The sequence below is a fragment of the Teleopsis dalmanni genome, chromosome 1 (assembly GCF_002237135.1).
Source record: "Teleopsis dalmanni isolate 2A chromosome 1, ASM223713v2, whole genome shotgun sequence".
In the NCBI taxonomy this organism is placed as follows: domain Eukaryota; kingdom Metazoa; phylum Arthropoda; class Insecta; order Diptera; family Diopsidae; genus Teleopsis; species Teleopsis dalmanni.
The window spans coordinates 205,457,609-205,471,708 of NC_051846.1; the positions used below are offsets into that span (position 1 = coordinate 205,457,609).

The 14,100-nt window shown below is 29.8% G+C and overlaps 3 protein-coding genes across 3 annotated transcripts in view; 2 read left to right on the forward strand and 1 right to left on the reverse strand.

Moving 5' to 3' along the window:
* LOC119667117 overlaps nucleotides 1-3,197 on the forward strand; it is a 13,606-nt gene extending 10,409 nt beyond the window's left edge. The window contains exon 3 of the mRNA XM_038076404.1: nucleotides 3,090-3,197. Within this exon, the coding sequence (XP_037932332.1) occupies nucleotides 3,090-3,197 (108 nt within the window). The remainder of the gene's footprint in view (nucleotides 1-3,089) is intronic.
* Nucleotides 3,198-7,764: 4,567 nt separating this feature from the next.
* LOC119667118 lies at nucleotides 7,765-10,557 on the reverse strand. The gene is made up of 3 exons (XM_038076405.1): nucleotides 10,117-10,557; nucleotides 9,364-9,991; nucleotides 7,765-7,775 (listed from the first exon to the last, which is right to left on the reverse strand). The coding sequence occupies exons 1-3, from the start codon at nucleotides 10,555-10,557 to the stop codon at nucleotides 7,765-7,767; spliced, it is 1,080 nt and encodes a 359-aa protein (XP_037932333.1).
* A 2,187-nt stretch (nucleotides 10,558-12,744) lies between these two features.
* On the forward strand, nucleotides 12,745-13,900 carry LOC119667119. Its single transcript, XM_038076406.1, has 4 exons — nucleotides 12,745-13,061; nucleotides 13,134-13,653; nucleotides 13,708-13,815; nucleotides 13,862-13,900. The coding sequence occupies exons 1-4, from the start codon at nucleotides 12,745-12,747 to the stop codon at nucleotides 13,898-13,900; spliced, it is 984 nt and encodes a 327-aa protein (XP_037932334.1).
* The last annotated feature ends 200 nt before the right edge of the window (nucleotides 13,901-14,100 follow it).

The following is a 14,100-nucleotide window of genomic DNA, read 5'->3' on the forward strand; positions in this document are numbered from 1 at the left end:
TATAATACGTAGTATTAATGTACAATAATATATAAAAATAAATTATATATATTTTATTATTTTATAATTTGAGTTAATCTAACCTTTATTACATAAAGGTTAGTAATCAATCCATGATTGCATATCTTGAATCTTCCTAGATATAATACGTAGTATTAATGTACAATAATATATAAAAATAAATTATATATATTTTATTATTTTATAATTTGAGTTAATCTAACCTTTATTACATAAAGGTTAGTAATCAATCCATGATTGATTTTAGGATACTTATTCTGAGAAGTCATCCCAACGAAATAGATTTGTCTCAAGTGAAGTAATGTTCTTATTACCAAGGAGAGAACAAGGAGAGAACTTTTCTTCTTTTAATAAACTGAGGAGGCATTATCTCGTTTAGGGTTTGTTGTTGCATAAGAGACTTACATTTATCACAGTGCTTTCGTCCATTTTTCCTGATAATATGCTGATATATTCTGTACTTAGCAATTACATTATAAAGATAAAAGAATCCTTGTCAATATAATAACTAAATTTTATCACCTTTGTATATTTTTTTAACACCTTTTCAAAAATTAAAACTCGTTCTCCAGTTTTGGAAAATTTGTATATCATTAAATAAAAGTGCAACGTAAGTGCTCTAAATTGCTTCTTTGATTTTAATTTAGTTACATTCCTTATCTGTTCAGCTTCGATTTGGTCCAGAAGGAGGATTCTAATTAGGAATTCTTCAAAAATGAGCATTTTCACTCCTTTCAATAGTTTACGTGCTTATTGCTCAGTTAGGGTTAGTTATAGGAAAAGGGTTCTGTGATCTTAAGCATTGCTCCTTTCTAGCAAACCTAATTACAACGTTACATTAATTTAAATTAAATGTTTTAATGGGTTTTTGAGTAGAAGTGCATCTCAATTGTTAATCCACTATCTGACAATTCAAAACTCCGCTTGTGTAAGGAAGGGAAAATAAACCAAATATGTTATATATATATGTGTAATCAGATGCATATAAAATATAATCATAAGGCACTATGCGCTGATTAACTATCAGTCCTCCTACTCGTGTGTTTAATTCTGCATATTCCTTTAACCTTACTCCTGTATTATTTAATAAGGTTTAACATTTGGCCAGTATGACAGGACAACACAGTGCACATGTGAAACATTGCTATATGGATGGACACATATTGCTAATTTCGTAATTATATGAAAATACATTAGTGAAATTAATTCTGCACTAGAATGTATTATTTGCAAAATTCCTTTTACGGTAAACGCGCTTGGCCAGTATTCTTGGTTCGTACGAGTCTATGTGGTGACCTGGAATCAAGAGTAAAATTAAAGGCAAATATGAACTTCAAACGATACCAAATGGAGTTTGGAAGCATTAAAGGTTTTACATATTATTTTAAGATTTTATTTTAATTCAAAATTTGTGGTGTGGTATTGTAATTACTTAATGGATTACATTATAATGAAGTTTTCATTAAATTTTGTAGTTTTTAACGGAGTACTTTTTAACCATTATGGATGCTTAAAATTTGAAACAACTTAGTAAAATATTAACTCAACCAAAAATCAATCAATAATAAAAAGATTAAGTTACTATTACTTTTAAGGTTCTCTATAAGGAAGACATTGATTTTCCATAAACGATTTTTTACAAAACAAATACATTTGTTACTCTAGTAAGACTATGGTAGATTACTGAGTGTAAATTATCATTGAAAAAATAAGCGTTTATTATTTTGGACTTTCAGTTTTGCTTATGTGAAATTGTCTACTTCATTCAACAAATTTTTGGAAACTAATTTTTTACTAATCGGCAGGAACTGACTTTGATTTACTGAATGAAAATATTTTGTATACTCATCACCAGGAATTGCTTTAGGTATATCGGTTTAAGCTTTTAGCTGATTGGGTTGGTATCTAAAATATTTCCGTTCATTGTAAATTTCGATATAAACAGTAGACAAAGCTACAAAAAACCAAATACAAATACTGAGAATGATTGATAAGCATATTGCCTTTTTGACAAATAAATCTCGTACCGGGATAGTATCATGATATCTTGATATTGTACCTCGCTAAGAAAGCAACTAACCTATTCTCGATTTTTTTCAAATCCGTCAAATTTCGGCTGCTCTTATCCGTAGAATTTCCAGATAATATTCTACGTTCGCTGACCATCACTGCTATTATAAGACAATTTCCTTTGATTTGAAGAAAACAGTCAGCATAGTCTTGATTTGAATGATCTGAAAAACTGAAGACGATTGATAAGAATGATGTCTATTTGGTAAATATCGTGATGGTTTTATGCCGCAGCTCGCGAAGTTCTTCTCAAATTAGTCGCAATCCGGCTGTCCTGAAACGTTGAACTTGCAGATAATAGGTATTCCACTTTCACTAATCATAACCTAACTTATAAGACAAATTTAATATGAATAATTTCCTTTAAATTGAAAGAAACCATCAGCATTGTCTTGATTTCGCTGATCTGAAAGCGGAGTCTTTTTCTTTCTGACGTTTCGTTTTCACTTTGTCGTTTCGTTTTCAGCTTGTTTTGGAAACGTCAACAGTTTTTATCGCCAGTTATAATGTCTATTTCAGACTTAAAATGCATGTTGTGAAAATACATATGGTCATATAAAAAGAATTTATATAAGGATATATAAATTTCAAACTCAAATTTTAACAATACGAAATAAATGCAAATTTTAGGATTAAAAATTTAAAATTTAAATATAATTTAAGTGTTGGTAGTAAATTTGTTTACGTTGCCGGTACGCCTTTCAACACAAATAACAACAAAATATAAGACAAGCGAGCAATTGTTGAAGGTGTAAATTTGAAATTCCAACGCTTTGTAATTTTTCACTCTATTTCCAGTAACATTTCCGTTTCCGGCATTCGTCATGCCTTACTGACTGCACAGGGAGAAGAACCGCACAAACGCACATGTACACTTTCAAGTGCCCCTACTCCCGAACTAACACACAATCAAACAGACAATCGCACAGCTTAGCTTAGCATTTTATCATCAAAGCAGATTAATATGAATATTTTATTATCATTTTAAATTTTTTAAGACATCAACTAATGGTGCCAAATTGTTAATGTTACCAGGTGCAACAGCTCCAGCAGTTCCAACAGCAGCAATTGTAGGCAGCACCAAGCACAGCAATCTCTCCCAATAATTCCAGCATGTTTGTAAGCAGTTTAGGAAGCTATGCCCAGAAATATGCTTTATGGCTTTTTGGTTAAGTGTTGCTCTTTTTAATTTTTTTTTTATTTTGTTTATTTTTTGTCAGTTCTCCTTAATACTCGAAAGACGCCTGAATTTATACTTTGTAAAATGCTGCAACTGAAAGAAATTGTAGAAATGTGGCGAAAAAGAAGAATTTATAGCCCCAGGTTCGTAAAGGGCAAGTGTGGTAAATGTGTTACTTACAAAAATGTTCCGCATACGCTGAAGAATTTTTAGTGCAAAATGAAACACTACTGTTTCGAATGATTTAATTTTTTCCCCAAATTTCTGGAAACAAACAAATAAAACTAAAATTATTTCGTTTGCATACCTCTGAGTCTCTTTAAACATTTTAAAACAATATTTTATATCCGTTTTTAATTTAATATTAAAGCTAAAAAATTTTTACTTCACTTTATTTTTACTCCCATTTCTTTATGTGCCAAAAAGTAGACCTCACCAAAATATATCTTTGATATCGAGCGGCTTATATACATGAAAAAGAATAAAAATAAATTACTTTTTCTTAATTTTTTCCTTTTTTGTTTCTGATTTTAAATAATAACGTTGTTAACACAACGTGTACGAGCAATAAATTTACTTATTGAATTTTCAACAAAAATACAATAAAAACAGTGTACACCTACAAAATGCCGGCACGTCACGCCTATTATACTGGCGGCGCTACTCTATTGAACGGGAAATAGGCAGTAGTACCAGTACAAAAATTTCAAGCAGGCACGATTTATAAACGCGCGGTTTTGTTACACACTTCAGTGGCGCGCAGTTCAAAATAAATTTAAATCGCCTGAAAGTATGCTTTAACCAGTTTTTTACGCAATTTAAACAGTTCCCTTTTTTTTATAAGTGCAATACCGCTGTAAAACTGTCTGAAATATTTACTGGAATGCATGTACATTTTTTTACTCCTTTTATATTTTGATTATTACGTCTTTGGCCCCGGTAGGAAGAAACCACAACTGGATACGTGCTATCTATACTTAGCGTACGCTGTTAATGTTGTTGTTGTTGTTTTTGTTGCCATTACTTTGAATTTCTCAGAGTGTCTGTACTTGCAATTGTTCATTGCCAAAATGCCACAAGTTGAGACCGGAAGTCGAATGTACTAGGTCACGTAATTCAAATAGAGTTTTCACAGTTGAATATTGCATGAAGTGCAGCAATTCTTCCATTTAACTTTGGTGAGTTAATAATTTAGTTAATATTGCATTCCGTATAATTATTTCAAATGTTTCACTTAAATTATAAATGTCAGCACTACATACTTGTGGTATATGAAAAATGCTTCCGCCTGCAATAAGCGAAATAAAATTCAAGTAAGGACTTTTGTTTTTCAATTAATTCAATCAAGTATAATTGCGATATGTAGAAGAATTAATCAAAATATATGGATCTAAAAATATGAGACTATCCCCAAAGATTCAACTCTTTCACATTTTAAACTTAAATAATTTTATTAGACTTTATTAGACAAGGACAAAGAATATAAATATGAAAAGTAATGGTATGATTTTTAAAAAATCTACTGGCTCCAATTAATATACTAGTTGAAGCGATAATGGAACTTAAAAACTTCAAGGTCTTAAGAGACAATCGTTACAGACATTCTTGATAGAGTTAAAGTCTTGCATATACACTATGGGCGTCTAGTAATGTCAATGTTGACATTTTATTTAAGTGTTATATTGTTACCATTTTAAAACAAGGTCTTTTTGATTCTCTATATAGTCAGCAGAAAATTTCTGCTTCCTACTTCCTTTATAATCATAACGATGATGATGGTGTCCTGTTCAGCTACGTCATCCAGACAGCTTAACGTCTCTCACATGTTTATGTACGTGGCACATGTTCTAATCTCATTTCTATTCCAGATATTACATTTCCCCGTAATATTAGTGCTGAAACTGAGCCTCTCTTAATGGTGTTTGTATTTATGGTAGGTAGGTTTATTTTTTGTGTGTTCTTAAGAGACAGTGTCTACTTAGTGCATCACTCTTATTCTGCATTATTCTCGACAGACAAAATTTATGAGTTTTCTCTTTGAAAAGTAGTAGATAGTTTTAGTTAAGTTGTAAGTATCAACTTCTCTGCCTTTCTTTATTAAAGAATGTACAAGCTAGCGAGCTATGATAACTGCCAGTCCAACTTAACGAATTTCATTGTTTTTTGTCATATAACATATGTTACATTATTTCTCTCCAGTCTTCTATGTTCGGGAATCCAAAACAATCAAAACTTTGTTTTGACTTTTAGTGAGTTTTGCTTGCAATTCAGTGCGTTCACAGAACCGGTGCTATATTTCGCTATTGTCAATATTACCACTTAACTTTTATTGAATATGTTAATATTATTAAAGATTTTTAATCACCATATTCCACAATATTTCTGCTTTTTAAGAGATTTATGTTTTGTGATGCTTCGGCAAATTAGCAATCATTGCTAATTATTTGTTTATCATCACTACCACTATCATCTTATATCACAAATACACATATATATTCAACTAAATTTATATTTCTTATTTTCTCAAAATGAAAAGTTTTGTATTTCCCAAAATATATTTATAACTAAATTTAGTTGTTTAAATTTTATAATAGAATTTATTGGGACCTATTCCAGAATCCTATTCAAATAATCCTAATAAGATTTGAAAAAGTATTCATTTGATATTATGTTCAAATGAAATCAACATAAATTTTATTTTTAAGAGAACAATTCAATTACTGATTTACAGATTTAATTAAAACATAATCATGAAGTGAACTTCAGTTACTCGAAATTTTAACAGAACAATGGAGAATAAAATTGTTTTTATATTTTTACTGAGCTCCAGTGTATGTCTGAATCCATGAAGTATAAATGCATAAATCGTTGATAAATTCCTTTTTTCACCAGAAATCATAAAAGCTAGAGAAGTGCATAGAAAATTATTCTGGTTCCAAATTTAAGCAAAAGCTAATAACAATCTCCAGAAAGAATCATTCAAGTAAATCACAACATTGGAACAAACCAAAATTCTACGTGTTGTGAAAGTAATAAAGCTACGAGTATTCCATGGATGTACCACAACGATTCAAAAATATTGTCTATTCCCATTCATTCAAATGCAAATGTACGGTTTTTGTTATTATTGGCAATTTTGTTGCACATATTATGCACGGAGGAAGCCCACAATGGCAGCAGCAGCACAAAACCCAAGAATGCAATATTTGATTAGAGGTGCAACAACACCAATGAGCATAATCAAGGTGAATGCGGGCAAGGTCTGGCACATCGAAGCAGCATTTTAATTCCAAGCCCAAAATGAACATGCAAAACTTAATAGAAATATGCAATTCTGATATCCTGAACTAGAAAGGATAAGAGTATATGTTAAGCTAAGGATTTTCACAATTTAATGTGAGTTTATGTATGTGTAGAAGTGTGTGAACCAGGACATGCTTTCTTTTCACCTTGCAGTTTGCTGGTCGTTGTTACTTTCATTGAAATGTGCAAAGTCAAAATAAATACGGAAATGAAATAGAAATATGGAACACTTTCCTTACTAAATTATTTTTCTCAAATTATAATTAAAACCTTCTATACTTAGTTTTGAATTTGTATGTTTCTGCGTGATTCAAAATTGTGATTATTGATGGATTATTTAAACACGTTTACGAAACATTTAGATAAAATTAATTCAAATGAAGCAACCAAGACCCATTTTACATGTGTAAAAAATCTGACACAAGGAAACCTCAAGGAAGCACTCGAGAATATGCATAATATCTGCTAGATCTTAAACCTAGTGAAAATAGAATCGAAATGCAGTTAGTTCTTGAAGCTTTAGATAATGGAAAAGATTATAGTTCTTACAATTAATGAAAAGCAAATACGAATCCAGTTCTTTAAGTGTTGGAAAATGTTGACGTTAACCAGGTATTCTCTAAACACTCGACAGGTGATCTCGTCTATAGCTTCAACCTACTGGAAATAAAATCCAATTCGAAAAATTAGTGCAGTAGAGAGTGGTAAAGTGCTTACCAATAAATCATCCTGTCAGGAAAATATGTAAAGTGCATCATCATTGTCAACACAGTAAAGGCTAAGCAACAACAACAAACAGTCAAAGATGTGCAATTAAATTTTGCACACATTTACACAAACATATTACATCTGCATAATTATTTCTTCTTAAAGTATTGTATTTAGTAATTAAGTCCTGTAAAAGTACTAATTAATACAAAGTATCATATTCAATATGAAGTTAATTCTTACATACTTACGATTATCTTCTAATTTTCAATAATTACTTAAATTGGATATATTAAAATAAATAAATTATTTTTTATATTTAATTAATCAATAATACCTTCAACAGATGCATAAGAATCACTGTAAATATATCCTTTAATACTGCTGTAATGTGGGGTTTATGTAAGTTATTAGTATGTTTCAAATGTGTTTAAAGTAAAAAAGTTTTTTCTTTAATAAAAATGATATACTTTAACGAAAAACTAGGAAGCCACTATAAAAAAGTTTGAAATTAAATAAGAAGTTGAAAAAATGTCTAGACAACATTAAAAGACTAATGAAGATAATTAAGCAAAGTTGTCTATTCAACTGCCAAACTTTATTTAAGCAGAATGGCCAAAGGATCTACTTTTGTTAATCATTTATTCGTCATGCAAATTATTAGCAGTACGAAAGGATATAACTTTCCTTTAACACTGCTTGTATTAGATTTTACTTAAAAAATTGTTGTAACTATTTTCATTGCATAAAATATCAAACAAAATATACATAAAGTTTGGAACTAACGTTTCCACTAATATACATATTATAATAAAGTATGATAAATTTTCGCGTGAGATTTCAAATTAGATGTTAGAAATCAAATGTGAATAGGTTATAGTCATCGGAACAAATCAAATTAATTATAGATATCTTATTACAGTAAATATATACAGACAAGAGAGAAATTTTAATTTCTAGGAGCTCTTCTAGAAAAAGCAGAGATAATTCTAAAGTAAATAGTAGGCTATTTTAAAAATTGTTGAGAATATTAAAAGAAAGCCAGCTTAAAACTAAGAATAATGGCTATGACCAAGCTTTGGTCGTAAAATTGGCAGCAAAAGTATTTCCAAACTTATTTATGGTAAGAATAGAGATTCATTGCATTTTTAAGTTATGTCTCTCAACATATAACGAAGTCCTTTGGGAGAGGATTGATGGGGTGATATATTTTTTTGATAAGTATAGCAAGTACTTCCATGAGTAAACCATATGCCAAATGTTGAACGCAAAGGATTTAAGGACAGTAAAAGATATAAAACCTGGATTTGCAACTTATGTAATAAGAAGGAATTAATTCTATAAAATAATTTTGAAAAATAGAAATGATTCTTATACGTGAGTAATATGAGGAATGTTGGAAACAAACGACTAATACAACTTTGCAACTAATGCAATGACAAAGAATTCTTCTCTCAATTCAAATAAAATAATTTATGCTTCAAATAAACTATGTACTATATATTTACTAAATTTATTTTTTTTGCTCATATTTTTTAACACAACAGAGATATGATATTTTATTACCCTTTACTTTTATAATTTGCATTTCGTTATTATTTATCGCGATAATCGCTATAGGTACTCCAACATATTGATGCATTCTGCAATCACTTAAACAATAATAGTATATTTTACATATAGTAATAAATAACATAGCATATCGTTAAGAAGCACTTACATTATTAAAAGTTAAAAATTTATTTTATTTTTATAACATTAAAATAAATTTACTTAGTTGCTCAGATAATCGAAGAGCTTCTTGAAGAACACAAATTTATACGATAAGCACTCAAAAGTAAAAATTATAGCAGCAATTAATAAGAAAATCATCAGCAAATAGAAGGCTGCACTCAGGTGATGTAGTCCAAGTGGGAATACATCTCTTTGATTCAATGAAACTGTTTCGTATGTTGTGCTTGGAATATAGTTATAATTAACATACTCGTTTACTATTTTCTTGGTGATTCCGTGGATATCCAATTCCATTATAATTTTGTTAAACGCATGTACCAGAAATGAATTTCGTTTGAAATATATACAAAGTGGATCAAGCATCATGCCATCTTTAATCACTAAAAAATTACCGCGTTCTTCTGTATTTTTACTAAGATAATATGTCAGTATTTCAATATTAACTAAAGCAGCAATTTTTTCATTGGTATCCCTGATAAATTCAATAGTTTCCCAAAGAGTGAAATCCTTAATAACACCAATTTTTAAATCAATATAATATTCTTTAAAACGTATATGACACAAATCTGATACAACACCATATTTCTGTTTCTTCATTTCTTCTGCATTTGAAGGCAATGGTTTAAGTGGTTGATTATGCAAAAATTTGAAATAAGATCCTTCGAAGGATATTCGATAAAAGAATATCATTAATAACCATGCAATTAATAAAAGTTGCACAAATCCCTGGTGGACTTCTAGATGCTTACTCAGTAGCTTTAGCAAAATTCGTATATTCACTAACGAGAATAAAAGCAACCAAGCCTCTATTTTAAATGGATAAAACAATACCTCCAGAGCTGTGTAATGTCCACCAGGCTTAAGCATAACACGTACTTTTGACATGAAATACTGCTTGGAACAAGGCAATAATCGCATACGAAAATGAGTGCAACTCGTACCTCCAAGAGCAAAATCTGCACGTCCTTCTGCCAGCTTAAAAACAATTTGTACTTAAATTATTAATAAAGTTCTTGAAATATTTAATTCCATTTTAAAAACTACATATAAATAAAATAATTACAACATAAAATGAAAACAAAAAAAAATCTGTTACATACCTCTTTAAATACTCCCGTAGTTGACAAATTAGGAAAAACATACCCAATATGCTGACTATCGTATATATGATATTCGTAACTAAAATTCATTTTAATAGCAATCAGTTCAACTAGTTTTCCTTCAATGCCCGAAATACGTTTAAGACCCATTTCATTGGGATGCAAAGTAATATATGGTTTAATTGGTGCGATAGATATCTTAAGAGGACAGCCGTTGAAATTCGAAAGCTTTGATGGAAAAAATTTAGTAAATTGCATCCGTTTTTTGGAAAGGAAATGAACATCTTTCAATTCATATATTTTAACAGGTTTCTGGGATTGACAATCACCACTTGAGTAAGGAAAGTATGTAAACATTTCCATGCCAACTTCTTCACTGTAAGTCAGTATATTCGCATTCACAATCAACTTGACGAAGAGTCTTTCGAACATACGTGCCATGCAAGTACTGTGCTGTTCGGTATTATTCCCTGAGTGCAAAACAATCAAATAATAGATCTTGTGTGTGACAGTATTTTTGTGTTTATCTAAGAGATAACTATTAATTTAAAAACTTTTAAAAATTTCTTATTGAATGATAATCAAAAATGTGCTTACCTGAACGAATTGAACGAATCCACAAACAGTAGATGTATATGAATGAGAAAATTCATATCAAATAGATCAATATTGTCTAAAATTATGGTATTGTCGACATTATTATATATTAGGTTATTAGCCAAATATTGTAACATTTGCTCAGATTTCTGAGTACTTCCTTTTGTCTGTATTAAAATGTTTCTCTGATCTTTAATAGAGTTCAATACCATATAGGTCAAATGACTGACAATTAATCTATTAGTATTCTCTTCGTTATTAATATTAGAAAAATTCGTTGCTGTTACAACGGTCCAAATAGCATAAATCAGTATAATTTTTAAGCAAACCACACTATACATGTCTGCCTCTAGTTTTTTTCCAATGAACTTTGTTTAATTTAAATTGAAAATATATGAAAGTATTCCTAAAAACAAAAGTCATCAGCTTAGCGATGCACTTAAAAAATTTGATTGATATCTTAAGTGCTTTTATAGTATTTGGAATGAATTTGATCGATTTGGTTTTTGATTACATATTGAATGAGTATTATTTTGTGGTCGAAAGTCCATCATTAATGGTGCCTTTTATAGTCCTTATAGTGTTTAGCATGGCAGTATAAGTTTTGATTCAAACTAAAGCGTTTGTCATCAGAAATCACATATAATGCCTTCAAATTGAAACAAAGTTTAATTGTGAGTATTGACTTTTATAAAATAAGGCAAAAACAAATTTTGAAGAGCTTAATATATAAATTTTTTAACAGTACTGAGGGAACTCTTCGACTCAAAGTTTAACTAAATAAATACATTTTAATATTACAGAGTTTTTTGTTTACAAAAAGATAATAATAAATAAGTAAAGTTTTAAGTATAATTTTAATTTGAAATTTCACATGAGTTCAAAAAAGTGTTAACTTTAACGATTTTTGTACTTTTCCGGCTTATAGTGAAAGTGTACTGCTTATATTATTACTGCGACATAGTCTTTAACAACATATTCATTTATATAAACTAGTTCATCTCTAACTTCAATTTGGCAAAAATTTCAAGCTTAGCCCTTTCTATTCTAATGCGGTTCAACTCATAGAAAACGATATTGTTCTACTTTTAAAATAACTAATCAACATTCAAAATTATTTTAGTTGTACTGCCGTTACAATCCTAAAAAGAACCATTGCCATCTATGTGTCACAGCTCCAAAGATTCTTTAGAGTATATATCTGAAAACTGTGCAATGTCAAAGTAACTGTAAGTGTTATCAAAAATGCTTTCTAATAAATGAAGAAAGAGTTTATAAATTGAATTATAGCTTCTTCATTGAAGTTAATAGTTCAAAAAAGTTCTTTCGAATTTTTTATGAACTAATTCTTTCTTTTACAAGTCAATTGCTTCATTAAACTTGACACGAAATCTAGGTATAAGTAGGATTTAATGATTTAATAGACAATTCTTCCATCGGGTCTAGTGTGAAATAAAAAGAAATCATTCTTAAAAATTATTAAGAATACTTATTCTTATTATTAAACTTTTCTTCATCTTTTGTCTCCAGTTGAACTGGCTATCTAAAAACCAATGATAACCTATCATTGGTAAGATAGTAAAACTTAAATAATCCTTCTCCTATATAAAAATATTCAAACTACATATAATAACTTATACACCTAAATAAAAGCATTATTTATAACACTCAAATACTGACATTGATTTTTGTAAAATAAAACAAACTGAAATTCAAATTATTCCGAAAATTGTAGCCTCGTTAGTAAAATAATTTCAACTAGACTTTAAGCACTTAATACATTTCAAAATGAATTTTACCCGGAATGACTTAAATATTTGTTTTTACTTTCAAAGTCACTTTATTATTATCATATCCATTAACCCTTCAAAACTAAAATGCACTCATATAACTTTTTAATAATGTTTATCTTTTTATTTAGCTTCGACTTGCTGTTTCGTCGAAACCATACCTAATTATTTAAGGCATGAACCATACAAGCAACTAGGTTTTAATTTAAAAGCAATAAGCAAACCACCACTGCAAAGCATTATGAACATATCTGCACTGATTAGAGACTTTAATCAGAAATCTGGAGAACAATATATTAGCCAGAATTGGTTTGTGGCATATGCATTAATCTACGTTATCAAAAACTACTTCTTGAAGCGGGCTTCGCATTTCACTCTCACACTTAGCTGTCGTGATTATCACACTTGCAGTTTCTACAATGACATCATGGAACCACTATTTCAACTATGGGATATGCAAATAGTACAGTTAATAGTGGTACATATGAACTCAACGACAAGAATACCTGGTGATAGGATATATAATATGATGTTAACCGATTCCTACACAGCTTTCTTGTAAGCGTTTAATAAATACTATTAATTAACAAAATTAATTTTCTAATTGCAATACTATATTATTTTATATAGAAAAACTGATATCGCCAGTTATACTCGGGACAATAATAATAATGAATACTATTTCATTTTTTTGCAAACACCGGATCATCTGCTAAAGGATGAAATGCAACAAATATTTAATTACTGCTGGTTGCATTATCTCATAAATTGTGTTGTCCAAGTACAAACTGAAAGGGGTGAAGTACTACTCTACACCTATTTTCCATTCACAGCGAAATACTGTTATAAAATAGAGCCAGTTTTATTTAATCAATTTAAAGGTGCGGGATTTACGAAATCAGAATTATTTCCAAGAAAACTTAAAAACTTTTACGGCTGTAAGCTTAAAGCTGCTTTATGGCATTTAGTTCCTTTGGTAACCTTAGAGACCAATGTAGAGGGCCAGGTCAAGATAAACGGAGGTTTTGAAGGTAATATGTTAAATGTGTTAGCACAAAAACTAAACTTCTCGGTTGAAATCTGGATTCCACCAGAAGCTGTAAAACGTGGCACTCTAGTAAATGGAAGTTTTAATGGAGCTATTGGAATGGTATTAAAATAATTAAGTATATTTTTAACTTACCAAATGTTGTGAATTTTTTAGACAGAAAAACATACTGCTGATTTAACAATTGCTGGTTTTCGCCAAACGCTCGAACGTTCCAGAGTTGCTTCTCCCACAGTCGTTTATCGGCAGGATCACGTAGTAGCGGTAGTATATAAGGCTGCATACCAATTCAATTCTTTTGAACTACTAGTGCATCCATTCACAACCTACGTCTGGACAATACTCTTAATAACAGTAATATTAGCTCTCATTACACAGTATTTTGAAAACACGGTCTTGTTAAAATCAAGAATCAAGACCAAGGACACGTCGAAAAGTTTTCTACACATATTTCGAATTCTACTTGGCCTACCTGTTTTGCAACTAACAAACAATTCTGGAAGACGACTTTTGTTAATACTTTGGTTCTGGGTTATGTTTATAATACGT